The sequence below is a fragment of the Bombyx mandarina genome, chromosome 24, assembly GCF_030267445.1.
Source record: "Bombyx mandarina strain Sakado chromosome 24, ASM3026744v2".
In the NCBI taxonomy this organism is placed as follows: Eukaryota; Metazoa; Arthropoda; class Insecta; order Lepidoptera; family Bombycidae; genus Bombyx; species Bombyx mandarina.
The window spans coordinates 7,418,016-7,445,042 of record NC_143230.1 but is presented as its reverse complement, the minus strand read 5'-3'; the positions used below and the strand labels follow the sequence as shown (position 1 = coordinate 7,445,042).

The 27,027-nt window shown below is 51.0% G+C and overlaps 6 protein-coding genes and 1 long non-coding RNA gene across 7 annotated transcripts in view; 1 reads left to right on the top strand and 6 right to left on the bottom strand.

The window, feature by feature from the left end:
- Nucleotides 1-184, top strand: part of LOC149499978 (uncharacterized) — a 141,775-nt gene extending 141,591 nt beyond the window's left edge. Inside the window, exon 4 of the long non-coding RNA XR_016325327.1 lies at nucleotides 8-184. This is a non-coding gene — a long non-coding RNA (uncharacterized LOC149499978). The remainder of the gene's footprint in view (nucleotides 1-7) is intronic.
- A 234-nt stretch (nucleotides 185-418) lies between these two features.
- On the bottom strand, nucleotides 419-1,098 carry LOC149499977 (histone H2A). Its single transcript, XM_089738048.1, has one exon. The coding sequence runs from the start codon at nucleotides 976-978 to the stop codon at nucleotides 604-606; it is 375 nt and encodes a 124-aa protein (XP_089594174.1). The 5' UTR covers nucleotides 979-1,098; the 3' UTR covers nucleotides 419-603.
- Nucleotides 1,099-14,510: 13,412 nt separating this feature from the next.
- LOC149499976 (uncharacterized) lies at nucleotides 14,511-16,374 on the bottom strand. The gene has a single exon (XM_089738027.1). It carries the CDS (start codon nucleotides 15,376-15,378, stop codon nucleotides 14,536-14,538), a length of 843 nt encoding a protein of 280 aa, XP_089594153.1. The 5' UTR covers nucleotides 15,379-16,374; the 3' UTR covers nucleotides 14,511-14,535.
- A 135-nt stretch (nucleotides 16,375-16,509) lies between these two features.
- On the bottom strand, nucleotides 16,510-17,142 carry LOC149499975 (histone H4). Its single transcript, XM_089738028.1, has one exon. The coding sequence runs from the start codon at nucleotides 17,133-17,135 to the stop codon at nucleotides 16,824-16,826; it is 312 nt and encodes a 103-aa protein (XP_089594154.1). The 5' UTR covers nucleotides 17,136-17,142; the 3' UTR covers nucleotides 16,510-16,823.
- Nucleotides 17,143-22,131: 4,989 nt separating this feature from the next.
- LOC149499974 (histone H3) lies at nucleotides 22,132-22,954 on the bottom strand. Its single transcript, XM_089738024.1, has one exon. It carries the CDS (start codon nucleotides 22,822-22,824, stop codon nucleotides 22,414-22,416), a length of 411 nt encoding a protein of 136 aa, XP_089594150.1. The 5' UTR covers nucleotides 22,825-22,954; the 3' UTR covers nucleotides 22,132-22,413.
- Nucleotides 22,955-23,413: 459 nt separating this feature from the next.
- Nucleotides 23,414-24,016, bottom strand: LOC149499973 (histone H2B-like). Its single transcript, XM_089738025.1, has one exon. The coding sequence runs from the start codon at nucleotides 23,907-23,909 to the stop codon at nucleotides 23,535-23,537; it is 375 nt and encodes a 124-aa protein (XP_089594151.1). The 5' UTR covers nucleotides 23,910-24,016; the 3' UTR covers nucleotides 23,414-23,534.
- A 442-nt stretch (nucleotides 24,017-24,458) lies between these two features.
- LOC149499972 (histone H2A) lies at nucleotides 24,459-25,165 on the bottom strand. Its single transcript, XM_089738026.1, has one exon. It carries the CDS (start codon nucleotides 25,016-25,018, stop codon nucleotides 24,644-24,646), a length of 375 nt encoding a protein of 124 aa, XP_089594152.1. The 5' UTR covers nucleotides 25,019-25,165; the 3' UTR covers nucleotides 24,459-24,643.
- Between the last annotated feature and the right edge of the window lie 1,862 nt (nucleotides 25,166-27,027).

Sequence of the window (27,027 nt, the reverse complement as noted above, 5' to 3'; positions counted from 1 at the left end):
TTTTCAGATACCCGTTGAGCATCATGCTGAGATCGAGCTTTCAACGGCAGCGAACCAATCGGGAATGACTTTTATCGTTCATTCGTCGGAGCTTTCGTCACGATCGAAGATCGTGTATCGTTTTCGTGAGTGAGTGCTTTTAAAATGATTTATATTATATGCTTACAGTAAATTATTCTATATTTATTTATTTATATAGACACAAGTAAGAACAAGAATTATCTTCGCTCATAAATATGTATACGAATGAATAAGGATAGGATCAGATAGGTAGGTAGGTAGGTAGGTAGGTAGATACGAGAAGAAAATACGGATAAATTTTGTACTTAAGAAATATATATATTATTATATTCATTTAGTTATTTATTTATTTAATATATGGATTAGATTCGGTCGATTCAGTATTGATTGATTCATATTGCGGCCCTGAAAAGGGCCTTTGATTTCTGTCAACAATACAATATAATAATAATAATAATAATAATAACAACAACAACGAACAAAATATGTGTTCGTCGATTATTATTATTTATTATATATAAATATTATCGACGACATGTTGTGTTGTTGTTGTCGTCCTTGCGAGCGAGTTTGAAGCGTTTTTTAAGCTTTCTTCTCGGTCTTCTTCGGGAGTAGTACCGCTTGAATGTTTGGTAAAACTCCGCCTTGAGCGATTGTCACACCGGAAAGGAGTTTGTTCAGTTCCTCGTCGTTCCTTATGGCGAGTTGAAGATGTCTAGGAATAATTCTAGTCTTCTTGTTGTCTCTTGCTGCGTTACCGGCCAATTCCAAAACTTCAGCGGCCAAGTATTCCATGACGGCGGCCAGGTAAACCGGTGCACCGGCACCAACGCGTTCGGCGTAATTTCCGTTGCGCAACAATCTGTGTATACGACCGACCGGAAACTGAAGACCGGCACGGTTCGAACGGGACTTGACCTTGCCCTTAACTTTTCCGCCTTTTCCGCGACCGGACATGTTTGAAGTTTAAAAAAGTTAACGATATAACACACGAAAGCACTCGAACGCACGCGTGTCTCGCGAACGTCCGTACAGAGCGAAAGCAAAGTTCTAAATGATTTGCTCGCGTCGTGGGGTCGTCGCGTCCCCTTGCGGGGGCGCGGAGCGGGCCTCGGGGAAACCCCTCTACCCGGACTTGTAGCTCCCGCCTATAAGGCAGGGGTGATGCACTGCGGGATGGACTGTACACAGGCTCGAGGTGAGTGGTGGGACGATTTCTATCTTCATTTCTTCTTCATCTTCTTCTTCCTTCTTCTTTCTTCTTCTTCCTTCTTCTTCTTCTTCTTTCTTCCCTTCTTCCGGGGGCGGCTGCTGCTCTCCTCCATAACTTTTTTTTTTTTTTTTTTTTTTTTTTTTTTTTTTTGTTTTTGGTTTTTTTTTTTTTTTTGGATTTTGATTTTTTTTTTTTTTTTTTTTTTTTTACAATTTTATCTTATCCTAGCTTAACCTAAAGTACACCTAACTTAATCTAACTTACATCTAAGCGACGACAGCGCGCCGTTCCTGCACTCCGTGGAGTGCCGGGACAGCGCGCGCCGTCACACCTAAACCTAATCCTAATCTAACTTAACCTATTATGGGGGAGAGAGCAATCCGCACTCCGCGCTGCAGTCCTCTCCCCCTCTCCCCATCGTTATACAATATTGATGGGGGGGAGGACTGCAGCGGGTAAGAACACCCCATCCCAAAAGGGGGTGGGGGGTGGGGTCAAAGCCCCTCATGGAAATGAGGCTGCACCTACGGGGTGCAGCCGCGGTCCCCATACGGGGGACCCGCCAAACGGGCAAGAGGCGTGGGGCTAGAGGCTGATGAAACTCAGCTCCGAGAGGGGCGCTCATAGGTCCTCCCCGGCCTCACAGCCGGCGAGGAGCTTTATCTCCGAACGATCGTCGGGGATACCAATAGCTCCCGCGGCAACGCCGTACCATCCGGTGGTCTGGCGTGCAGCGGGGCTATGCTGTGGAGATGCTCATGGGGCCCGTTTTCGGCTCGCTCGTACATATTACGGGCGAGCCTAGTCACAAACTCCACGAGCGACTCCACACCTAGGTCTCGGGCAATAACGTCATTTCTGACGTACTGCCCGGCCCCGACGATAATGCGGAGGGAAAGACTCTGCTGGGCCTGCAACCTAGATCGCTGGGACGGCGACAACAGGTGATACCAGGCCGCAGCAGCGTATGTGAGGCGGGAACGGACGTATGTCTTGTAAATGGCGAGTTTGGTCCTGGTCGGAAGCCCGGACGCAAACACCGGCCGCAACAAGAACATGGCCGCGCGAGCCTGACCGATGACTCGGTTGACGTGCGCGACCATGCTCAAAGAGCGGTCGATGTCGCATCCGAGATACCGGACCGTGGTCCTGAACTCGACATTCACACCTCGGAGGCTGAGTTTCTTTGGGACAACTCTGATACGGACCGGACCGTAGAGTAAGGCCGCGGTCTTTCCCACATTGACCGCGACTCTCCAACGGTCCAGCCACTGGGGCAGTATGTCCAAAAGCCTCTGCATCCTCATGATGGCTGCAGAGGGGAACGGGGAGGACGAGAAGTAGGCCGAGTCGTCAGCGAACAAGGCCAACTTCACGTCCTCCTCCCACGCCCGAAGGTGACCCTCCAGGGTGGGGATGTCATTAGTGTAGAGGGCGTATAGGATAGGTGATAGGACACTACCCTGGGGAACCCCGGCCGTAATGGGACGCACGGAAGACCGTGCGCCCTCGACCGCGACAAAGAAGGTTCTGCCCTCCAGGTACGACCCGAGCAGTCGCACGTGAGCGTGCGGTAGGCCCGCGTCCCGCAGCTTGTGGACCAGCCCCTCGTGCCACACACGGTCGAAGGCCTTCTCGATATCGAGGAGGACCGCGACCGTGTATTGGCCCGAGTTTCGCCGGTCCGCCAAGTGATGCAGGACACGGGTCAGTTGCAGAGTCGTCGAGTGGCCGCTTCTAAAGCCGAATTGCTCCGGCCTGAGGAGAATATACGGCGATATTCTCCTCAGGAGCAGCCGCTCGAACAACTTGCCCACGTGCGAGAGCAAGGTAATCGGTCGGTAACTGGAGGGCTTTCTCCTGTCCTTGCCGGGTTTGGGCAAGACGATGATCTTGCCCAGTTTCCAAGTTCCAGGGAAGTGTCCTACCCGGAGAATGGAATTGAACAATCGTGTCATTGCTGACACGATTGAGGGAGGGAGGTTTTGCAGGGCGAGGGGAGGAATACCGTCCTCGCCGGGGGCTTTGCGCCTCTTCATCAACTTGATGAGGAGGCGCACCTCGCTGGGAGTGACTAAGTCGTCATCTCCCAGCTCGACTCCCGGCGATTCCGGTTTGAGGAATTGGATTACACCCTCTGACACCTCGCGATGGAATGCAGCCATCGAGGGTGCAGAGACATTCGGAGTGAACTGCCGCTCCAGCGAGTTGGCCAGGACTTCGGCACGAGCCAACGGTGTAAAACACCGTCTTCCCCCTCGTCCTCCAAGGGGCAAGTGGGGGAAGGCTTGTTGGTGAGCCGGCGACAGATGCGGTGAAGGGGGGCCATCGTACGGTCGTCGGACGCGTCCAACAGTCCCCCCTCCCAGGAATCACCCCGGTAAGTCCGCATCTTAGTCGCCAGCTCCCCCTCAAGTCGGTTGAGCTCGCGCTTAATCCTGGGACACCTAGATGTCGCCCAGAGCCTCCTCAGTGCCCTCTTCCGACGAATTAACGTCTTGAGGTGCACCGGGAGTTCCGCTCTGGGCCCCCCGCTGGGTACCAGAGTCGTCACTTGGTCCAGGGCTCCCCTGATGGTGTCGACGAGACGGGAAGCCGCCGTGTCGACCTCATCAGGGGTAGACGGGTCTTGAAACAAGGATTGGTCGGCCAGCAGTCCCGTAAAGGACTGCCAGTCGACCCTAGGCCTGAGAGGGGATGTCGCGACCCGAGTGAGCCCCAAACCCACCGTGACCAAGATCGGTAGGTGAGGGGTACTCAGGTCGTACAGTGCCTCTATCGCTAGAGGGCACCGTAGCCCCTTGTGAACACACACGTCCAAAACGTCCGGTTGGTACCGGGCCAACGTTGGAACGTGTGTGGGTTCGTTGGGGCCGACCACGCAGTAGTCCCCCCTTTCGGCATCCTCGTACAATCGCCTTCCGGGCGGCGTGATGATTCGGGAGCCCCAAGCGACATGTTTCGCATTGAGGTCCCCGACCACCAAGGCCGGATGGCGATCATGGTTCAAGGCCCGTCTAATATCGTCCTCGACAAAATCAGGACCCGGGGGTCGATACGCGGCATAAATCCGCAATTCGGCCCCCGGTACGTGGACCCTCACCCCGACCGTTCTGGTAGAGGCGAAGGTCAGTAGCTCAAGCTCCTCGTGCACCACGTCCCTCCTGACGAGCGCCGCAGTGCCCCTGAACGGGCGCCCGTTGGAGGTCAGTTCGTCCCGTCGGTACACGAAGTAGTTGGGCATCCTAAAATCTTGTCGAGGTTTAAGCTTGGTCTCTCCCAGGAGGATAACCTGAGGGTCATACTCCTGGGCGAGTCGGATGAGCTCCGACCTCCGGGACCCTATCCCGTCGGGGTTCCAGTAGATGATGCGCAGCTCCTGGCTAGCCATTGAGCTGCGCAATCATCCGGTAGAACCCCGCGAGCAAGGCCCCGAAGGGACTGGCTCCCGAGGCGATCTCTCGGATCACTCCGGAGATCACCTCGGACAGTTTCTCCCACAGGGAGAGGAGCCAGGCAGCGAAGCCGGCAGGCTGCGTGTCCTGTCGGCCGCTGCGCCGCTCCCTCTGCGGGCGGGGTGGTAGTGGGGGCTGAGTCCTGCCCACGTCGACCGAATTTTCTTGGGGCTGAGCGTGGATTGTAATTGGTGTTGGCATTGCTTCTGTGACCTCCATTGGCACAGGAATTGGAGTTGGAGTCATTCTCTCTACTGGGGTGGGTGGGATATTGGCGGCTAGTCTTTGCGCTCGCTTTCTCTCTTTGGCTTTCTCTTTCTTTTTTTTATTTTTTTTATTTTTTTTTGAAATAATTCTTGGTGCCGGTTGAGGTCTAACGGCCGGTCTGGCAGCGTTAGCCGGTGCCATCAGTGTGGAGGCTGCTGGATTCGACTCCACTAGGTTGGGCTGCCGTGAGTGTAAGGTGGGAGTTGGGGCGAGAATTGGGGCTTGGGACGATTTCCCTTTGCCCTTGCCCTTACTTGATACGACTCTAGCGGCCGGAACTTGAGTCGAAGTTGCTTGAGATGGTGTTGGTACTGCAGGAGCTGGAGGCCTCCGGGCGCGCGGCACCGGTGGTACGGGAGGGGGACGGTAACACCCAACATCCTCGCCCTCCTGCGGTAGGCCACGCACCGTTTGTCAACGGCTGCGTGGTCCTTTCCGCAGTTGGCGCAGGTGAAGGGCCCCTCCCTCGGCCTCGGGCAGTCCGCCACGATGTGCTCACCCGCACAACGCACACAGCGGACCGCTCGGTGGCAATTGGTGGAGGCGTGGCCGAAGGCCTGGCAGCGGTGACACTGCGCCGGCCCACGGCTTGGCCGCCATCCCTCAACTGACACCCCCGGCAGGTACAGCAGTTCTTCAACTGCGTACAAGCGGGCGAGGCCTTCCTTAGAGAGGTGGTCGAGGGTAACGTAAAATACGCACCCCGGCCTCCCTCTCTTAGCCCGTATGCATCGGGCATAGCGAGCCGGAAACCCCAGCTCCTTCAAGGAATTTGTGATTTCTGCCGCGTCGGTGTCGGCAGGTAGTCCGCGAATAGCCACCCTTGTCGGGATGTCCTCCTCCAACGCGTAGCAATACCATTTGATGGCACTGTCCGCTGAGGAGGCCCCGGCAAGGTAGGCCTGGACCACTCTATATTCCTCTGCCGACGCTGGCAGAAATCTGAACCCTGTTCCGTAAGGGCGCACGGAGGGTGCCCTCCCCAAGCGCTCCCTGATGGCCGCCATATGGCGGGACCAATTTGGGAGCACTTCCACCATAATAGGTGGATGACGGCGGGGCTCCTCTTTAGTGCGCGACCTGTTTGGGGCAGTGGAACTCTGGTGGGTGTGTTGTTGGTGTTGTTGGGTGGGTACGGGTCGCGTTGCTGCTACAGTCGCGTATGAGGTGGAGGGGACTGGCGAAGGGTTTGGGATAGGGATTGGTTTGGAGTTGGAGACGGAGGGTTCAAGGTCCATGTACCTAGTCGATTCTAGGTTGCCCACCATGCAGCCTGTGGTGGGGGCACCTCTTGGCCTATCCGTTGGAATGGGAGAGATGGTAGGAGAAGGAGACCGAGGAGGCGTACGCAGCTGCTTGGCTGGTGGGCTCTCCACTGTCCCTAAGCACTTCCTCGGCTTGGGAATTGGTTTGGAGGGGGGAGAGGACTCCACCCTCGAAGAGGAGGTACGCGAGGGGTTGGATGACTTGTGTTCTGTGTCGGTGTCTACCTCTATTTCGGACGTTTCATAAGAGGAAGACGTCGCCTCGCTATCGTCGTCCTCGTCGTCCTCGACTAAGGATTTGGACGAAGGTCCAATACGGGGTCGCTTATCTACACCCTCTGCAGAACTTCGGTCGGACTCAGACCTGGCCTTCTTTCGCGGCCGAGAGGCCCCAGAGTTATCGGCCGGTAAGGGAAAGAAACTTTCCCCCGGACCGATCCTTGGTGACCCCCGGGCCGCGCCCGAAGGACCGGGCCGGTCGTCCGTTCCGGTGCCTTGTTCCGGGCGAGCAGGTAGGGAGCAATAGGCGGGTGAACCCACTATTGCCTCATGTCCCTTTCGGGACGGACCGGGTGTGCTGATGGTGGGGGGAGGTGACCCCCCAGACATGATATTGCTGTCTTATTATTTTTTTGTGGTCATCAGGTCCCACTCGGCCCCAATGCGAGAAGAGGAAAGAAAAATGAATAATAGGACGGGGATGATGCAGTGTGACTACGGCAACTACGGTTGAAGACCACTGAATACAACGACTAAATAAAGCAAAGAAAATAAAATCAAATCAAAATAAAAATAAAAAATTAATTGATGTATTTATGTTTAATAATTTAGAATAAATGTAATAATCTAATTATTTAATTTAATTTAATTAAACCGATAACCCAGCCATCCCCTGGCCCGCCACCATCAATGACCTATGAGTGGTTATCTCACTTCTAAAACTTTATTAACTAAGCTAGATAAATGGAATAATAAGAAAATAAACTAACTAAACTGAATAAGTAACTAAACTAATATATACAGACAACTAAGAGGTGTGACACCTTTCAGCAAGAAGCATTAATATTGATAGTGACATCAATATCAATGCTCCCAGACCGGCCGGCGGCGACCGGAACGGGTGCCCTGAACTTTGGGGGTCTAAAACAAAAGTTTCAGATCCGCAAATGAACCTGGCCCCCGCACCAGCTACCCCCAACCGCCCAGCGGACAGGATTCGGTCACCTAACCGCTTTGTATTAATAAAAACAAGAAATCGAGTATGATACAAGTTTAAAAAAACCTAAGGAAACAAAATAAATTAAAGAAAAAAAAAAAAAAAAAAAAATAAAAATATTGGTGCGGAACCACTAAGTCCAGTCAGGACAGCCGTTGGGACCAAAGGGAAAGAAGGATTAAGTTACTGAACTACAATCTAATAAACAATTTGTAACTAAAGCTATGGACAAATACAACTATTACTAGGCTATTATAACTAAAAAGTAATGGGATGGAGGCTTACAAATATGGGTGCCGTCTGTCGGCACTGCAAATAATGTTAGATAAACTATGGGCAATTTTAATTGAAAAATAGAAATCAGAAAAATTAATGATATTGGGGGTAGTTATGAAAAAAGTTTGTCTGCACTATGTAAAAATTTTGGCATAAGGAACAACGTTTCCTATTAGTTGGTGGACTGTTACTCTAATCTAAACAATTTCTTATGTGGGGATCTATGTACTTGCACTACTTTAACAACTTATTCAATAATCTATTATAGTGTATTTACAAGTAATCCACGACTACACGTTGGTCCCGACTAGGTCCCGACACCACAATTCCCTTGCGGGGCTAATAATTAGCAAATCGGGTTTGGCTTCAGCCCCGCCTAACCCCGAGGGGCAGGAAAGGACTGGGAATAAACACAGGAGGCCAGACTCTGATGGCGCTAACGTCCGCCAATTTTATTATTAAATAAAATGGTGACGCAGCTATACAGGCTGGACGACACCTACCCGTATTAGACTAATATCTAGGAATAAAAAGTGTCAATCCACTTACCTGTTCCCGGGTCCTGTGTACTGTTGTCCGGAACGTCTCCGCGCCGTAACAACTACACTAGATTTGAACACTCTCACGGTTTGGGTTCGACAAATTGTACAGCACAACCAATTTGGATCCACTGCGCACTGGTGTCCCGGGATTTGCTCGCGCCGCATTTTTTGGGTATTTATATAAATTTTCTTCGTTCGGCTGATGGTTGTACGTTTACGTGGCATCGAAAGGTTTGAACGAATGAATCATTAAGAGAGAGTAAAGAGTAGAGTCGAGTCGGGAGTCGGGCAGTCGGGCGGGGTCCGGCGGCCGGTAATCGGTGTAATTAATAGCAAACAAATAAGAAAGAAACAAGAAGACAAGCATCATAATATTAATAATAATAATAATAATAATAATAATAATCATCATAGTAGCAGTATGAAACGAAACGAATAGAAAATAGAATAGAATAGTATGAAGAACGAATAATTTGTATGAATAGAAAGCACGTGTGAAATTGTGTGTGTGTGCGTTAAAGCAGTACTAAAAATAATGAATAATGAAACAAATTAACGAAAAAAATAATAATAATATATAGGTACTATTATGTATAATCGAATAGAATTATCCTTTACGTAGTATATGATATATATCTATTTATTTATTTATTTATTTATTTATTTATTTATTTATTTATTTATTTATTTATTTATTAGGTGTAATATAGTAATTGATTGAAATAATTGTTAGCCCTGAAAAGGGCTGTTGTATATCGATGCGTGCCGTGTGTAATCTTCGCGTCTTCATCGTCGTCGTCGTCGTCGTCGTCGAACGTCGATCGAGTTAGACACAAACATACATTATTTATTATAAGATGATGATGATGATTAGGTGACTGGCACACACACACATTTTTTTTTTTTTTTTTTTTTCCTACCTATGCTGATAGCCTTGAGAGGCTATTTCAGCTTCGCCCTAACGTTAGTAGGTGAGCTCGCGGGGCTCAACCGGAGAGTTGCTAACACTGACCCTAGCAAGAGCAGTGCTTCGCAGAATCTACCACCGGATCGGAAACGCGACCCACTGAGAAGATCCGGCGAGAAACTCAGTGGGCTGTGTCTATGGGTTAGTTCGCTCGTCGAACCCTTCGTCGCAAGCGACGGGTTCGACGAGGACGGTGACCGGTGCTTGTGGTGCCTAAAAGCACCGTTAATGGATCAGGAGGATCCGTAATGACGTGCTTTGGGCGACGTCGACGGTTTACCATTCGGTCTACTGGGTCGGGTATGTAATTTCCAGCGGCTACGATGAGAGGGTTCTCATGTCGTGCCGCCTTCTCAAAATGGCGCAGCGATGCCGACTGTAGATACTTACTAACGGAGTCGAGCTCCAGGTCGTCGTGGAGATCCACATTCCTAAGGAACCAAGGCGCTCCGACGGCTATCCTGCAGAATCGTGATTGAATAACCTGAAGGGATTTCAAGTTGGTGCGGGCTGCGTGAGCGAACACTACGCTTGCATACGTCATGACGGGGCGTATACAAGTTTTGTAGAGAGTTACCTTATTACGGAGGGACAGTTTGCTTCGACTACAAAGCATTGGATAGAGTCGTCCTAGAATAAACGCGGCGCGGTCGCGTACCGTTTTTATATGGGGACGGAATGTCATCCCTCTGTCGAGGGTGACGCCTAGATATTTGACCTTCGAGACCCACGGAATGGGCTGGCCAAAGAGAGTGATGGGACTAACGGCGGAGGTGTTTGCGCGCCTACTACGGAGTGGGATGCTCGAAGTGATGTTCGGAGGGCGACCCCTTTTGAAGAGCACCGCTGCGCTTTTCGTGGGGTTGATGTCTATTCGCCACTTCCGGAACCACTGTCCCAGGGTGGCTACTGCGATCTGGAGTCGCCGATGAAGCAGCGACATCTTCCTACACGAGTAGTAGATAGCCGTGTCATCGGCGAAGAGCGCTAGATGGGTCTCCGGAGACCGGGGTATATCATTGATATACAAACTAAATAATAACGGGGAGAGCGCGGAGCCTTGCGGGACTCCGGCGGTCAGTTGACGGGGACGAGAACGAGTTCCCTCTACTCGATATCGAAACGAACGGTTCGACAAGAAGTCTCGTATGATGAGCACGAGTCTGTCTGGCACTCCCATGTTGTACAGTTTATAAATTAAACCGTTGTGCCAGACTTTGTCGAACGCCTTCGCGATGTCGAAGAAGAGGGCGCCGGTCGGGATTTGTTTACGCCTATTTAGTCCTATCAGAATGTGCTCCGTGAGGCGGTGCACTTGTTGTACGCACGAGTGTTTTGAGCGGAATCCGAACTGTTCGTCAATGAGAATTTTGTTCGCGGTAACAAAATCCCAGAGGCGTTTCCTAAGGAGCCGTTCGTAAATTTTTCCTATCGTCGAGAGGAGACTAATCGGACGGTAACTAGAAGTTTCGTTTGTCGGTTTGCCCGGCTTATGTATACCGATAACGTCCGCTTCTTTCCACACCGCGGGAAAGATGCAGTGCGTCATAGCGGCATTTAAAATTGTAGCCAACATTGCTATCAGTTGGACTGGCAAAAATTTTAGCGCGCGGTTGTGGATGCCGTCGGAGCCGGGTGCCTTCCTAGGTTGGAGGTTGTGGATCGCGTCTCTAACTTCGTCAGTGGTAATGGGGGGTAACGCGTCCGAGGGCGGCAGGGAAGCTCTGCGCTCGACCTCCCTGTCGACTAACTCGGTGTGTTCGGGGTCCGCGTGTTGAGTGCTGGTGGTGCACTGCTCTTGCAGTGCATCGGCCAGCAGCTCAGCCTTGTCATCGTCATCGAATGCCGGTGGTTGGCCTGAAGGGCGTATGAGGGGAGGCATAGTAGCGGTAGTTTCGGATTTGAGAGTCCTAGCTAGTCGCCAGTATGCTTGGTGGGAGGGCGCGAGTTGTTCTAGATAACTATGCCAATTATCGTTACGCGCGTCGCTTAAGCGGGAGTGGACTTCGCGTTGTAGACGACGCATCCGAATCCGGTTTGAATGCGTGGGAAGACGATCGTAGGCCCGGATTGCCGCGTTCCTAACTCTTAAGAGATTCCTAAGATCGGGGGACAGTCTGATGCGGTGGAAGCTGTCCTCCACATCGACTTCTTTAGAAGATCTAATGATCGCGGAAGATATGTGTTCGGTAATGATGTTTATGGATTCGACGGTGTCCTCGGGGGATAGATTCGAATCCGGGCCGTAAGGGAGGATTGGCGGAGCGGTGTCGGCTAGGCACGTGCCCAGCTTATTCCAATCCACCATGGTCCTCGTAACAGTGACTGGGTTGTGGGGGCGACCGAGCTGCATAACGACAGGTCGGTGGTCTGAGTCGAGCTCTGACATTGCTTCGATGGAACGCAAGCGCAGAGTTACGTTCCTAAGCAATGCCAGGTCTATAGTGCTCGGACGGAGCGCGATGTTATACGGATAACATGTTGGAGTTGGGGGACCGACTATTTCAAAGGTGAGGTCGTCTATAAACGCGTCGAGACGCCTACCGTTAACGTTAGTACGATGGCAGTTCCACCTAGTGTGGTGGCAATTTAAATCGCCTGCCAGGATGACGGAGTCTCCCATGCCGAACAGTGACTCGATGTCACTGCTCAGAAGGGGCTTGTCCGGGGGGAGATAAACGGATGCGATGACGATCGGCTGGTGTCCCGTCAGCGAGATACGGCACACTGACGCCTCGATATGTGAGAGCGAGGGAGTATCGAGAGGGACAACGTGCAGGGCCCGCCTATAGTAAATGGCAGTCCCGCCTTTGGAGGCGGTGAGTCTGTCATTCCTAACCATGACGTAATTCGCGACTTTCGGGTCGCGACGCGAGGGCTTCAGACAGGTTTCCTGCACTAATAGAATATCTACAAGATTATCGCGGAGGAATTCGAAAATTTGATCGCGTTGCCGCGCGAGTCCGTTAGCATTGTAGAATGCTAACGTAAGGGAATACGGTTTTTCTCTACCTTTTTGCGCCATTGGTTACCGGTAAAGATTTTATAACGTACGCGACACGGACTCGTAAACGTCCATGTGATCGAAAGCGGCCGCGAGCCGCTGTTCGGGGGTTACCGACCTACGGATAGCGTCAGCGAACGATCGCAGACGGTCGAAGTTGACCGCGGTGACGAAGTCACGCACGAGCGCGAAGTCGTTGGCGGCAGAGGGTTGCGGGGGACGGAACGCGGCCGCGGGGCGAGGTGCGAGCAGGGGCTGGGGCGCGGGGCGTGTCACGAGCGGGGGCGGGGGTGCGGTTTCCGTTCCCGCCTTCGTATACGGCAGCGGTTTTTTCCACGCCGACACCGTGGGAACTGCAGCCGGCACGAAGGCGGGTTTCGGCACTGAAGGCGCCGAAGTCTTTGGGCCGACGGTTCGGGGGGCTGGGTGGGTCGGACGTTTTCGCGGAGCCCTAGGACATCCACGGTAGTTCGCGGGGTGCCCTTGCTTAAGGCATAGGACACAGCTGGGAGGTTCGGTCGCGGTTTCCCTATCTCTAACGCAATCTAACGTAGCGTGATCGCCGAGGCATTTCACGCAGCGGGGGCGCGCGTGGCAATTACGCGCCGAGTGGCCATAGAGTTGGCACCTGTAGCACTGCCCGGGAGTGCCACGCTTGTGGGGGGCTTCGATCGAGATCCCGGATAGGCCGCAAATTGTCGTGAGACATGCGATCTTCTTTTTGGCCTCCGGGGTGGGTTCTAACGCCACGAGTATCATATTATAGGGCTGTTTGCCCCGCCCGCTGTGCATCCGGTGCACACTAACTATCGGGAGGGCCTGAGCGGTCAGATCCTCCTTAATGTAGTCTATTTCTAGCTCCTTAGGGACTCCGCGTATTACTACGCGGAGCTCGCGGTCCTCCTGAAGAGCATAGGTGTGGAAACCTATGTTCTCCTTTCGGAGGTATGCTGAGAGGGCCCTATGGTCGCCCGGCGTTGCGACCTTGATCTGAATCCCATGCGCGACGTTACGCGCATGGGTGTAGTTAATTTTATTTGCCTGAAGGGCCTGGGACACGCGATTCCACGCTGTCTTCTCTTGAAGTATCAGCGGGGGCGGGGCAGCTACTTTGGGAGCGGGCGCGGGCTTGGGACGCGGCGGTGGGGTTACGCGGCGCGCGGAGTCCGACTCCGGTGTAACTACTACTTTCGGTCGAGAGGCGGACGCGGATTTCGTCTGTTTTGTCGTGGAGTTCCGGGACTCCACGGCGCGAGTACGCTTCTTTCCACGTGTCACTGTTTGGAAACCATCCGAGGTTCCGGGCTGAGGGCTGGACGCGGATTCAAAGTCCATCTCCGATTCCGTATCGGAGCCTGAACTTGAGACTACGGAGGTCGCGACGGACGATACGAGCGATGACGTAATCGACGCGGGCGCGGGGGTGGGGGTAGCGTTAGGCGCTACGTGAGCCGCATCGTGGGAACGTGCGCTCGAACTTGACGCGGCGGCGGGGGGCGCGCGGCGTGCCTCCGATGCACGGTTGAGAAACGCGGCGACGGACGCGGGGGGAGAGGGATTGCCACGAGAGGCCCTATACCTAACATACTCGGCCCTAATTGTCGGATACCTTTCCCGGAGGAACCCGACAAAATCCCTGTCACTGATGACACTCTCACTGAGTTCTTCCATGCTTCGGTCTTCTTGCCCGGGGGGGGCGGCCCCGGGACTTTTGTTGAACTCGCCGAAAGGCGAGGCCCCGGATAGGATTTGTAACCCCCCTGTGCTGCAGGACAGCAAGGAGCAGGGGGGGGGAATGCCTATGCCGTGAAAACGGCAATCGGCGGGGAAAAGGAAAGGAACCCGCTCGGGCTGTATAGTGCTACAGCAGGCAGAATCGCGAGCGGGGGTCTAGTCTTGAAAAAGACTGTTTTTTTTGGGAAGGGTTAGGAAATCGCTAGCCTGTGAGTGCCACAGGAAGCCTGAACGTAGCGATTGGTTTTGCCTTGAAAAAGGCAGTTGGTAAGGGTGGGTTCGCGGTTACAAAACTTTAGCGCACAAAAATGGACCTCGATACGCAGATCGCAAGCGACCAACGGATCGGCACGTCCGCACTACTGAATTGTACGCACGATGTATTCACGGTCACTACACTGTCGAGCACAGCTGTGAGTTCAGAGACGCAGCTCGCAAGCGGGCCACGGATCGGAAAGCACGTCCGCGCACGACCGAGTCGTGAGCGAGAATGCACACACACATGGTTGGTTCGTTTTAATATATTTGTACGTATTTTTAAATCATTGTGTGCTGCTGCTGTTGTACCCAATGAATCACTTCTTCGAAGCGGCGGACGCTTTTTTGGCCGAAGGTTTCGTTTTAGGCGTCGAGGCGGTGGCCTTTTTCGGTTTAGGCGCTTTCGGTTTCTTTGTTGGTGGTTTAGCTGTTTTCTTAGCTTTCGGCGCGCTCTTGGCGGCCGCAGCTTTAGCGCTCGCTCCAGACTTCCTAGCAGCGGCGGCGGGCTTCTTTTTCGCGGCGGCGGCGGCTCTTTTCTCCTTTACCGAAACTGCGGCGGTTGCGGCAACCGAAGATTTACCTTTCGACGGCGATGAAGCTGACGCTGCAGCCGCTTTCTTTCCGGCCCTGCCGGCAGCCGCCCCCGAAGAAGTCGAAGCGGCACCACCGGCGCCGGCCCCTCCCTTTTTGTTGCTGCTGCCGCCTTTAGACGCTGCCGAAGCGGAAGCGGACGAAGCGTTGCCCTTTGCTGCCCTTACGGAACTGCCACCGGACGCACCACCAGATCCGGAACCGGGTTTCTTCGAAGCGGAGGTCTTCGATTCCAGTTTAAAAGATCCGGAAGCTCCCTTGCCTTTAGTCTGTATTAGAGTACCGGATTCGACGGCGTTCTTCAGATACTTTCTTATGAACGGTGCTAATTTTTCAGCATCCACCTTGTACTGGGCCGCTATGTATTTCTTGATTGCTTGTAAAGACGAGCCGCTGCGCTCCTTGAGTTCGGCAATAGCGCTGTTCACCATTTCCGACGTCTTCGGATGGCTCGGTTTAGCTTTAGGTTTCTTAGCGCCCGCGGAAGCACCACCACTCGCGGATGTTTTTGGTTTTTTGACGGGTGTAGCCGGAGCTGGAGTTTCAGTCGCAACAGCGGTATCTGCCATCGTTGATGATTATATTATTATTATTATTATTATTGTTGTTGTACACGCACACACAAAACACAAGAGATTCCAATATTATTATTAAGCACAGGCAGAATAATGAATCGGAAAACAATGAAAATGTTTACACCTTACAGATGTCGCCACGATCGGTTTGTTTTGAACCCGCGCCGATCTGTTACCGTAACGAGAACGCTAAAAACGCGATACGTTTTCGTGTACCAATTCTTGAAACTTTTCACTAACACATCTCACGTCTTTTGTATTTTTTTCGATATTATTAAAGACACGTAATTATTCTATCGAATTTAGATTAAACTACACGAATCCTTGAATCTACTGATGTACGATTCTTTATGATCCGATCGTATTATAAAATAATATTAAACTTTTAACAACGCTATCTCGTCGATTGCACAGGTAGTGTTAACTTTATTATGATATTTTACATATAAAACGAATAATAATTATATATTTAATGAATAATATATAACCCTCTTCGTATACTTTTAAGGTTGAACTTATTTTTTTATGAAATATAAAAGTTTTCATAGGTTAAAATGATGATCAATCGAGAGGTACGTAAAACAGATTCAAACTTTCAAGTTTCGGAACGCGCGAGCGGAATGTTCTATTCTGGTTGCTTGTAAAGTTTTTTTTTTTTTTTTTCTTTTTCTTTTAACATTTTTTTTTAAATATATATATTAAGTACCTATGTACAATGAGATTTCACGCTATCAATATAAATCAACAATTATAATGATAATAATAAAAATGTTGTACATACCTATACTGTCTTAAATACGCTTTTACGTGGTGCTAAAAGGACTAGAAATAAACGAAAATTTTTGCACGCGACGACTGCACTATACTAAAGTTTTAATAAAACTAGTTATATATCTTACTAATAATATAAAATAATAAATAATGATTTGTACTATTAGGTCGGGCACGTACCTGTATTAATTGCATCCATGTGAGTTTTCTTCTGTTTGAAACTAATATAGTCAAGTAAAAGAATAAATAAAGTAAAAAGAATATATATATATATTTATTTATTTATTTTAATAATAAAATTAAACTTAATGAATAGGGAAAAAAAAAGGCAAGTTTTCTCATAATAGATAAAAATGCGGCCCTGAAAAGGGCCTTTGTTTGTTTGTTTGTTTGTATTCGAGAACGAAAAAAATTAATAATAATTAAACGAACCAACGTCACTTGCGATTGATTTACAACATCAACGACAGCAAAAAGTTCTTGAAACATGTTTCTAGATGGTCCACGTCGTGTGTTGCTTGCTTGCTTGCTTGCTTGCTTGCTTGCTTGCTTGCTGTCACCGCTGTTGTCAGTTGTCAGTCATTGCTCGGTTGTCCGTGTAATTAAAAAAGAAATTGAATCGTTCTCGAGACAAAAAATAAAAAAAATCGTCGATGGATGAAACTTCTTTAACCGCCGAAACCGTACAGGGTGCGACCTTGGCGTTTCAGAGCGTACACAACATCCATAGCGGTGACGGTCTTCCTCTTGGCGTGTTCGGTGTATGTGACAGCGTCGCGGATCACGTTTTCGAGGAACACTTTGAGAACGCCGCGGGTCTCTTCGTATATAAGACCGGAGATACGTTTCACTCCACCTCTGCGAGCCAAACGACGGATAGCCGGTTTCGTGATGCCCTGGATGTTATCACGCAACACCTTCCTGTGACGTTTAGCGCCCCCCTTTCCAAGACCTTTGCCTCCTTTACCGCGACCGGTCATCTTGACGAACTTCTCGGTTTGTGTTTTGTATTAGTAGTAGCAGCAGACTTTAACGCGTTGCGCGACGAACGACGAATGAGCCTCCGAAATTTTTTTTTTTTTTTTTTTTTTCCTACCTAAGCTGAGAGCCTTGAGAGGCTATGTCAGCGTAACCCTAACTTTAGTAGGTGAGCTCACGGGGCTCAAACCTGACGATGTTGCTAACACGAACCCTAGCAAGAGTCGTGCTTCGCAGAATCTACCACCGGATCGGAAACGCGACCCACTGAGAAGATCCGGCGAGAAACTCAGTGGGCTGTGTCTGAGAGTTAATTTACTCGTCGAGCCCTTCGTCGCAAGCGACGGGTTCGACGAGAACGGTGACCGGTGCTTGAAGTACCTAGAAGCACCGTTAGTGGATCGGGCGGATCCGAGATGACGTGTTTTGGGCGACGTCGACTGCTTTCCATTCTGTCCGCAGGATCGGGAATGTAGTTACCGGCGGCCACGATGAGAGGGTTCTCGTGTCGTGCCGCTTTATCGAAGTGGCGCATGGACGCCGACTGCAGATACTTACTGATGGACTCTAAGTCCAGGTCGTCATGGAGGTCGACGTTCCTGACGAACCACGGGGCTCCGACGGCTATCCTGCAAAAACGGGATTGAATAATTTGGAATGATTTCAAGTGTATGCGGGCCGCGTGAGCGAACACTACACTTGCATAGGTCATGACGGGGCGTATGCAAGTTTTGTAGAGTGTCACCTTATTTCTAAGGGACATTTTACTTCGCCTACATATCATCGGGTAGAGACGTCCTAGAATGAAGGCGGCACGATCGCGTACCGTCTTGATGTGGGGGCGGAATGTCATCCTACTGTCGAGGGTGACGCCTAAATATTTGACCTTCGGGGCCCACGGTATGGGCTGGTCGAACATCGTGATCGGGCGAACGGCGGGGGCGGGGGTATTGACGCGCCTAGTCGGGAGGGGGATGCTCAGCGTGGTGTTCGGAGGGCGACCCCTTTTGAAGAGCACCGCTGTGCTTTTCGTGGGGTTAATGTCGATGCGCCACTTCCGGAACCACTGTCCCATGGTGGTAGCTGCGGTCTGAAGTCGTCGATGAAGCAACGCCTTCTTCCTACACGAGTAGTAGATGGCGGTGTCATCGGCGAAGAGCGCCAGATGGGTCTCCGGAGACCGGGGTATATCGTTGATATACAAACTGAATAGTAACGGGGAGAGGGCGGAGCCTTGCGGGACTCCGGCTGTGACGTGACGGGGCCGGGAACGCGTTCCCTCGACTCGATATCGGAACGAACGGTTCGACAAGTAGTCTCGTATGATGAGCACGAGTCTGTCTGGCACTCCCATGTTATACAGTTTGTATATCAAACCGTTGTGCCAGACTTTGTCGAACGCCTTCGCTATATCGAAGAAGAGGGCTCCTGTCGGAATGGGTTTCCGCCTGTTCAGCCCTAGTAAGATGTGCTCCGTGAGGCGGTGCACTTGATGGACGCACGAGTGTCTGGCGCGGAATCCAAACTGCTCGTCTATCAGAATTTTGTTCGCGGATACGAAGTCCCAGAGGCGTTTACGAAGGAGCCGTTCGTATAGTTTGCCTATCGCCGGGAGGAGACTGATGGGGCGGTAACTCGCGGTTTCGTTCTTCGGTTTGCCCGGTTTGTGTATGCCGATAACGTCCGCTTCTTTCCACGCCGCGGGAAAGATGCAGTTCGTCATAGCAGCATTTAATATGGTGGCCAACATCGTTATCAGTTGGGCTGGTAACAATTTAAGCGCGCGGTTGCGGATGCCGTCGGAGCCGGGAGCTTTCCGTGGTTGTAGGCTATCGATCGCCTCCTTGACCTCGGAAGTGGTAATGGGGGTAACGCGTCCGAGGGTGGCAGGGAAGCTCTGCGCTCGACCTCCCTGTCGACGAACTCGGTGTGTTCGGGGTCCGCGTGTTGAGTGCTGGTGGTGCACTGCTCTTGCAGTGCATCGGCCAGCAACTCTGCCTTGTCATCGTCTTCGTAAGCCGGTGGTTGGCCTGAGGGGCGTACGAGAGGCGGCATAGTGGCTATAGTTTCGGACTTGAGGGTCCTAGCTAGTTGCCAGTATGCTTGGTGAGTGGGCGCGAGTTCTTCTAAATAACTATCCCAGTTTTCGTTTCGGGCGTCGCTTAAGCGGGATTTGACCTCCCGCTGTAAGCGACGCATCCGAGTCCGGTTTGAATCCGTGGGATATCGATCGTAGGCCCGGATTGCCGCGTTTCTAATTCTAACGAGGTCCCTAAGTTCGGGGGAAAGTCTGATGCGGTGGAAGCAGTCCTCCACATCGACTTGTTTCGAGGATCTTATGATCGCCGTCGAGACGTGATCAGTGAAGATGTTTATGGATTCGACGGTATCCTCGGGGGATGGAGTTGAATCCGGGCCGCAAGGGAGGATTGGTGGAGCGGTGTCAGCTAAGCACGTGCCCAGCTTCTTCCAATCCACCATGGTCCTCGTATCTGGTTCGCGGTTGAGTGGGCGACCGAGCTGCATGACGACAGGTCGGTGGTCTGAGTCGAGTTCTGACATTGCCTCGATGGAGCGCAAGCGCAGAGTTACGTTCCTCAGCAGTGCCAGATCTATTGTGCTCGGACGACGCGCGGCGTTGTACGGATAGCACGTGGGGGTCGGGGGGTTGAATACTTCGAATGTGAGGTCGTCTATGAACGCGTCGAGACGCCTACCGTTCACATTCGTGCGATGGCAGTTCCACCTAGTGTGGTGGCAATTTAAATCGCCTGCCAGGATGACCGCGTCCCCCATACCGAACAGTGTCTCGAGGTCACTGCTCAGGAGGGGTTTGTCAGGGGGGAGATAAACGGATGCGATGACGATCGGCTGGTGTCCCGTCAGCGCGATGCGGCACACTGACGCCTCGATATGTAAGAGCGAGGGAGTATCGAGAGGGACGCAGTGCAGGGCCCTCCTATAGTAAATGACAGTCCCGCCCTTGCGGGCGGAGAGTCTGTCATTCCTAACCATGACGTAATTCGCGACTTTGGGGTCGCGACGCGAGGGCTTTAGGAAGGTCTCCTGCACCAGAAGGATGTCGATGAGATTATCGCGGAGAAACTCATATACTTGATCGCGCTGACGCGCGAGTCCGTTAGCATTATAAAATGCTAACTTTATGGAACGCGGTTTTTCCCTACCGTTGCACGCCATTGATTACCGGTAATCAAACCAGCGTGCGCTGGACGGACTCGATGACGTCGATGTACTCGAACGTCGCGTTTAGGCGGTCTTCGGCCGTGACCGCTCTGCGCATGGCGTCGGCGAACGCACGCATGCGGTCGATATTTATCGCGGCGATGTAGTCGCGAATAATTGTAAAGTCGTTTACAGCTGGCCGCGCGGGGCCGGGGCGAGGCGCGGGACCGGGCGCGGGGGCGGGGCGCGGCGCGAGCAGGGACTGGGGTGCCGGTGGTTTCCCTGCCAGCGTGAGCGGCAGCGGTTTTGCCCACGCGGAGACGGTGGGCACCGGTGCCGGCACGAAGGCAGGCTTCGGCGCACGGGGCGCCGAAGTCTTTGGGCCGACGGTTTTTGGGGGCGCGTTGGCCAGACGCTTCCGCGGGGCCTTGGGGCATCCGCGGTAGTTGGCTGTGTGGCCCTGCTTCTGGCAGAGCACACAGCTCGGAGGTTCGGTCGCGGTCTCTTTGACCCGCGAACAGTCGGCTGTCGCGTGGTCACCGAGGCACTTAACGCACCGCGGACGCGCGTGGCAGTTGCGCGCGGAGTGGCCGTACAGCTGGCAGCGGTGGCACTGCCCGGGAGTGCCTTTCCTATATGGGGCCTCGACGGTGACCCCGGATAAGCCGCAAACGGTGCGGAGGCTTGAGGCAATCCGTTTGCCTTCGGCGGTTGGTTCTAACGCGACGAGAACCATATTATATGCGAATTTATCGCGCCCGCTGTGCATTCGGTGCACGCTTACAATCGGGTACGCCTGCCCGATGAGGTCCTCCTTGACCAGCTCGACGTCGAGCTCCTTCGGTACTCCGCGTATTACTACGCGGAGCTCGCGATCCTCCTGGAGCGCATAAGTGTGGAAGCTTATGCGTTCCTTTCGGAGGTGGGCTGTCAGCGCCCTGTGGTCGTCCGGTGAGGCCGTTTTTATTTGAATGCCGTGCGCGATGTTACGCGCATGGATGACGTTTACGTTTTGTGCCTTACAGGCACGGGATACGCGATCCCACGCGGTCTTATCTTGCAAAATTACCGGCGGCGGCGCGGGAATTTTGCGGACGGACGCGGGTTGGGGTCGCGGCGACGGGGTTGCGCGGCGAGGGGAGTCGGGTGAGACCACGACTTTAGGACGCGACGCGTTCGCGGCCTTTGGCTGTTTCGGCGCCGCGGACGGTTCCACGGCGCGGGCGCGTTTTTTCCCGCGCGCGACGGTGGTGAACCCTTCCGAGGTTCCCGGTTGGGGACTCGCGGCGGACTCGTACTCCATTTCCGACTCGGAGTCGGAGCCGGAGCTTGATGACGCGCAAGACGCGATCGACGCAGGCGCGGGGGTGGGGGGCGACATCGGCGAGTCGCGAGGTACCGGCGCGGGGGGCGACAACGGAGAGTCGCGGAGTGCCGGCGCGTCAAGGCCGGCCTTGTAAGCTTCGAACTTGGCGATTATGTCCGGACAGACGTCGCGGACGAACTTAAAGAAGAGCGCGCCATTGGCGTCACTCATGGTGAGTGTGTGCCCGGGGGGGGCGTCCCCGGGACTTAAGCAAACTCGCCGAAAGGCGCTCCGAAAATTACGTTCGGACCTATATTTATACGCTGCGCCTGTGCGCGCAACCACGGACGATTCTTTGAACGTTGTAAAGCGACGCGGGGAGGGGGGGGGGGGGTAATATTCACAACGACGTTGTCTTCTTAGTTTATCGAATCGAACGTTTGAATACAATTTACTATATCACAATTATATCTGAAATAGTTATATATATTATTTATTTATATATTTACGTTCAACGTATATTTAATTTAATACGACTACGGGATACGGTATATGTTATCGTAATACATAATATAATATATTATACAATGAAACGGGTAAGTTAAAAATAATAATAATAATAAATAACAGTAGGCAGTGTGTATTCTGTTATATGAATGAATTGCGGCCCTGAAAAGGGCCTTTTTTGTTTCTTCATAATAAAATCAGCATCGCGAGACGGCGTAGTAAATTAAATAATAACACACATCAATCAATCAATCAATCAATTAATTTGGTCATCAACAAATAATTTACGCACGTTCACCTCTGATTCTGCGGGCGAGCTGTATGTCTTTTGGCATTATTGTCACACGTTTCGCGTGAATAGCGCAAAGGTTCGTGTCCTCGAAGAGACCGACCAGATACGCCTCGCTGGCTTCCTGCAGGGCCATCACCGCCGAACTCTGAAAACGGAGATCGGTCTTGAAATCTTGAGCTATCTCACGGACGAGACGCTGGAAAGGCAGTTTGCGAATCAAGAGTTCCGTGCTCTTCTGGTAACGACGAATCTCACGAAGGGCGACCGTCCCGGGCCTGTAACGATGAGGCTTCTTGACACCTCCTGTTGCCGGTGCGCTCTTACGAGCGGCCTTGGTCGCCAATTGCTTGCGAGGAGCTTTACCTCCGGTCGACTTACGAGCAGTCTGTTTGGTACGCGCCATTTCGAGACGACGAGTTCACGACGTAAACGTACGAGTAATAGATAGGTAGGTAAGTAAGTAAACGATAATACGTCCGCGTCCGCGCGCTACGAACGAACGAGATACACTAAAAATGTCGGCGTCACTACCCACTCGTATTTATACTTTTTTGAAGTCACGAATCGAACGGGCTCGTTTTGCTCTATTGTATGGAGATGCGTGCTCGCACGCATCTCCATACAATAGAGCGAGACGGATATATTCAAAATTTAATGTGTTTTAATTGTTATTATTAAATATATAATATCTATTTCTTATACATAGGTACATATATTGTTTATTTATTTATTTATTTATTAATTAATAATAATTTAATGATTTTACTTTTTATACATCACACATTACATTCACTTTTGGTTATTAGAATACTACTGCTACAACTAATATTATGATTTAATAATATATAAAAATCGGTGTGTGATGCATGATAGGTATATTGGTATTTGAGGTATATTAAAAATAATAACAACAATATGTAATTTATTTAATTCTTATAAATAGATCGTATATTAATAATAATAATAATAATAATAATCATTTTACTGATAGATTTTGCGGCCCTGAAAAGGGCCTTTTGTCGATGTAAATGCAACCGAAACACGCATACGAACAGCGTACGGTCGTGCATCAGTTTTGTGAGTTTGAAATAATTACCGAAGTCATGAAGAAAGTTACTTGGAGCTCGTGTATTTCGTGACGGCTTTGGTTCCTTCACTGACCGCGTGCTTGGCGAGTTCACCCGGTAACAACAATCTCACTGAAGTCTGAACCTCCCTCGAGGTTATCGTCGAACGCTTGTTGTAATGGGCGAGACGAGAAGCTTCTGCAGCGATACGTTCGAAGATGTCGTTCACGAACGAATTCATGATCGACATGGCTTTACTCGAAATACCGGTGTCGGGATGGACCTGCTTCAGCACTTTGTAAATGTAAATGGCGTAACTTTCCTTCCTCTTGTGCTTCTTCTTTTTCTTATCGGTCTTCGAAATATTTTTCTGGGCTTTACCAGATTTCTTGGCGGCCTTTCCACTTGTCTTAGGCGGCATGATGATTCGATATTAGTATTTAGATTGCTCTTTAGAAATCCCCACGGAACGCAAACGTAACGGACGTTCGGCACGGTTAACGTGAAGCGGTAGAATAAAAAATTTGCGCCGGTCGAACTTTATTTTTTTACTTTTCAGATACCCGTTGAGCATCATGCTGAGATCGAGCTTTCAACGGCAGCGAACCAATCGGGAATGACTTTTATCGTTCATTCGTCGGAGCTTTCGTCACGATCGAAGATCGTGTATCGTTTTCGTGAGTGAGTGCTTTTAAAATGATTTATATTATATGCTTACAGTAAATTATTCTATATTTATTTATTTATATAGACACAAGTAAGAACAAGAATTATCTTCGCTCATAAATATGTATACGAATGAATAAGGATAGGATCAGATAGGTAGGTAGGTAGGTAGGTAGGTAGATACGAGAAGAAAATACGGATAAATTTTGTACTTAAGAAATATATATATTATTATATTCATTTAGTTATTTATTTATTTAATATATGGATTAGATTCGGTCGATTCAGTATTGATTGATTCATATTGCGGCCCTGAAAAGGGCCTTTGATTTCTGTCAACAATACAATATAATAATAATAATAATAATAATAACAACAACAACGAACAAAATATGTGTTCGTCGATTATTATTATTTATTATATATAAATATTATCGACGACATGTTGTGTTGTTGTTGTCGTCCTTGCGAGCGAGTTTGAAGCGTTTTTTAAGCTTTCTTCTCGGTCTTCTTCGGGAGTAGTACCGCTTGAATGTTTGGTAAAACTCCGCCTTGAGCGATTGTCACACCGGAAAGGAGTTTGTTCAGTTCCTCGTCGTTCCTTATGGCGAGTTGAAGATGTCTAGGAATAATTCTAGTCTTCTTGTTGTCTCTTGCTGCGTTACCGGCCAATTCCAAAACTTCAGCGGCCAAGTATTCCATGACGGCGGCCAGGTAAACCGGTGCACCGGCACCAACGCGTTCGGCGTAATTTCCGTTGCGCAACAATCTGTGTATACGACCGACCGGAAACTGAAGACCGGCACGGTTCGAACGGGACTTGACCTTGCCCTTAACTTTTCCGCCTTTTCCGCGACCGGACATGTTTGAAGTTTAAAAAAGTTAACGATATAACACACGAAAGCACTCGAACGCACGCGTGTCTCGCGAACGTCCGTACAGAGCGAAAGCAAAGTTCTAAATGATTTGCTCGCGTTTTTTTTTTTTTTTTTTTTTTTTTTTCCTACCTATGCTGATAGCCTTGAGAGGCTATTTCAGCTTCGCCCTAACGTTAGTAGGTGAGCTCGCGGGGCTCAACCGGAGAGTTGCTAACACTGACCCTAGCAAGAGCAGTGCTTCGCAGAATCTACCACCGGATCGGAAACGCGACCCACTGAGAAGATCCGGCGAGAAACTCAGTGGGCTGTGTCTATGGGTTAGTTCGCTCGTCGAACCCTTCGTCGCAAGCGACGGGTTCGACGAGGACGGTGACCGGTGCTTGTGGTGCCTAAAAGCACCGTTAATGGATCAGGAGGATCCGTAATGACGTGCTTTGGGCGACGTCGACGGTTTACCATTCGGTCTACTGGGTCGGGTATGTAATTTCCAGCGGCTACGATGAGAGGGTTCTCATGTCGTGCCGCCTTCTCAAAATGGCGCAGCGATGCCGACTGTAGATACTTACTAACGGAGTCGAGCTCCAGGTCGTCGTGGAGATCCACATTCCTAAGGAACCAAGGCGCTCCGACGGCTATCCTGCAGAATCGTGATTGAATAACCTGAAGGGATTTCAAGTTGGTGCGGGCTGCGTGAGCGAACACTACGCTTGCATACGTCATGACGGGGCGTATACAAGTTTTGTAGAGAGTTACCTTATTACGGAGGGACAGTTTGCTTCGACTACAAAGCATTGGATAGAGTCGTCCTAGAATAAACGCGGCGCGGTCGCGTACCGTTTTTATATGGGGACGGAATGTCATCCCTCTGTCGAGGGTGACGCCTAGATATTTGACCTTCGAGACCCACGGAATGGGCTGGCCAAAGAGAGTGATGGGACTAACGGCGGAGGTGTTTGCGCGCCTACTACGGAGTGGGATGCTCGAAGTGATGTTCGGAGGGCGACCCCTTTTGAAGAGCACCGCTGCGCTTTTCGTGGGGTTGATGTCTATTCGCCACTTCCGGAACCACTGTCCCAGGGTGGCTACTGCGATCTGGAGTCGCCGATGAAGCAGCGACATCTTCCTACACGAGTAGTAGATAGCCGTGTCATCGGCGAAGAGCGCTAGATGGGTCTCCGGAGACCGGGGTATATCATTGATATACAAACTAAATAATAACGGGGAGAGCGCGGAGCCTTGCGGGACTCCGGCGGTCAGTTGACGGGGACGAGAACGAGTTCCCTCTACTCGATATCGAAACGAACGGTTCGACAAGAAGTCTCGTATGATGAGCACGAGTCTGTCTGGCACTCCCATGTTGTACAGTTTATAAATTAAACCGTTGTGCCAGACTTTGTCGAACGCCTTCGCGATGTCGAAGAAGAGGGCGCCGGTCGGGATTTGTTTACGCCTATTTAGTCCTATCAGAATGTGCTCCGTGAGGCGGTGCACTTGTTGTACGCACGAGTGTTTTGAGCGGAATCCGAACTGTTCGTCAATGAGAATTTTGTTCGCGGTAACAAAATCCCAGAGGCGTTTCCTAAGGAGCCGTTCGTAAATTTTTCCTATCGTCGAGAGGAGACTAATCGGACGGTAACTAGAAGTTTCGTTTGTCGGTTTGCCCGGCTTATGTATACCGATAACGTCCGCTTCTTTCCACACCGCGGGAAAGATGCAGTGCGTCATAGCGGCATTTAAAATTGTAGCCAACATTGCTATCAGTTGGACTGGCAAAAATTTTAGCGCGCGGTTGTGGATGCCGTCGGAGCCGGGTGCCTTCCTAGGTTGGAGGTTGTGGATCGCGTCTCTAACTTCGTCAGTGGTAATGGGGGGTAACGCGTCCGAGGGCGGCAGGGAAGCTCTGCGCTCGACCTCCCTGTCGACTAACTCGGTGTGTTCGGGGTCCGCGTGTTGAGTGCTGGTGGTGCACTGCTCTTGCAGTGCATCGGCCAGCAG

What these genes read in the sequence shown, in the direction of transcription:
- LOC149499977 (XM_089738048.1), bottom strand. Translation starts at nt 978, where the DNA reads ATGTCCGGTCGCGGAAAAGGCGGAAAAGTTAAGGGCAAGGTCAAGTCC.
- LOC149499976 (XM_089738027.1), bottom strand. Translation starts at nt 15,378, where the DNA reads ATGGCAGATACCGCTGTTGCGACTGAAACTCCAGCTCCGGCTACACCC.
- LOC149499975 (XM_089738028.1), bottom strand. Translation starts at nt 17,135, where the DNA reads ATGACCGGTCGCGGTAAAGGAGGCAAAGGTCTTGGAAAGGGGGGCGCT.
- LOC149499974 (XM_089738024.1), bottom strand. Translation starts at nt 22,824, where the DNA reads ATGGCGCGTACCAAACAGACTGCTCGTAAGTCGACCGGAGGTAAAGCT.
- LOC149499973 (XM_089738025.1), bottom strand. Translation starts at nt 23,909, where the DNA reads ATGCCGCCTAAGACAAGTGGAAAGGCCGCCAAGAAATCTGGTAAAGCC.
- LOC149499972 (XM_089738026.1), bottom strand. Translation starts at nt 25,018, where the DNA reads ATGTCCGGTCGCGGAAAAGGCGGAAAAGTTAAGGGCAAGGTCAAGTCC.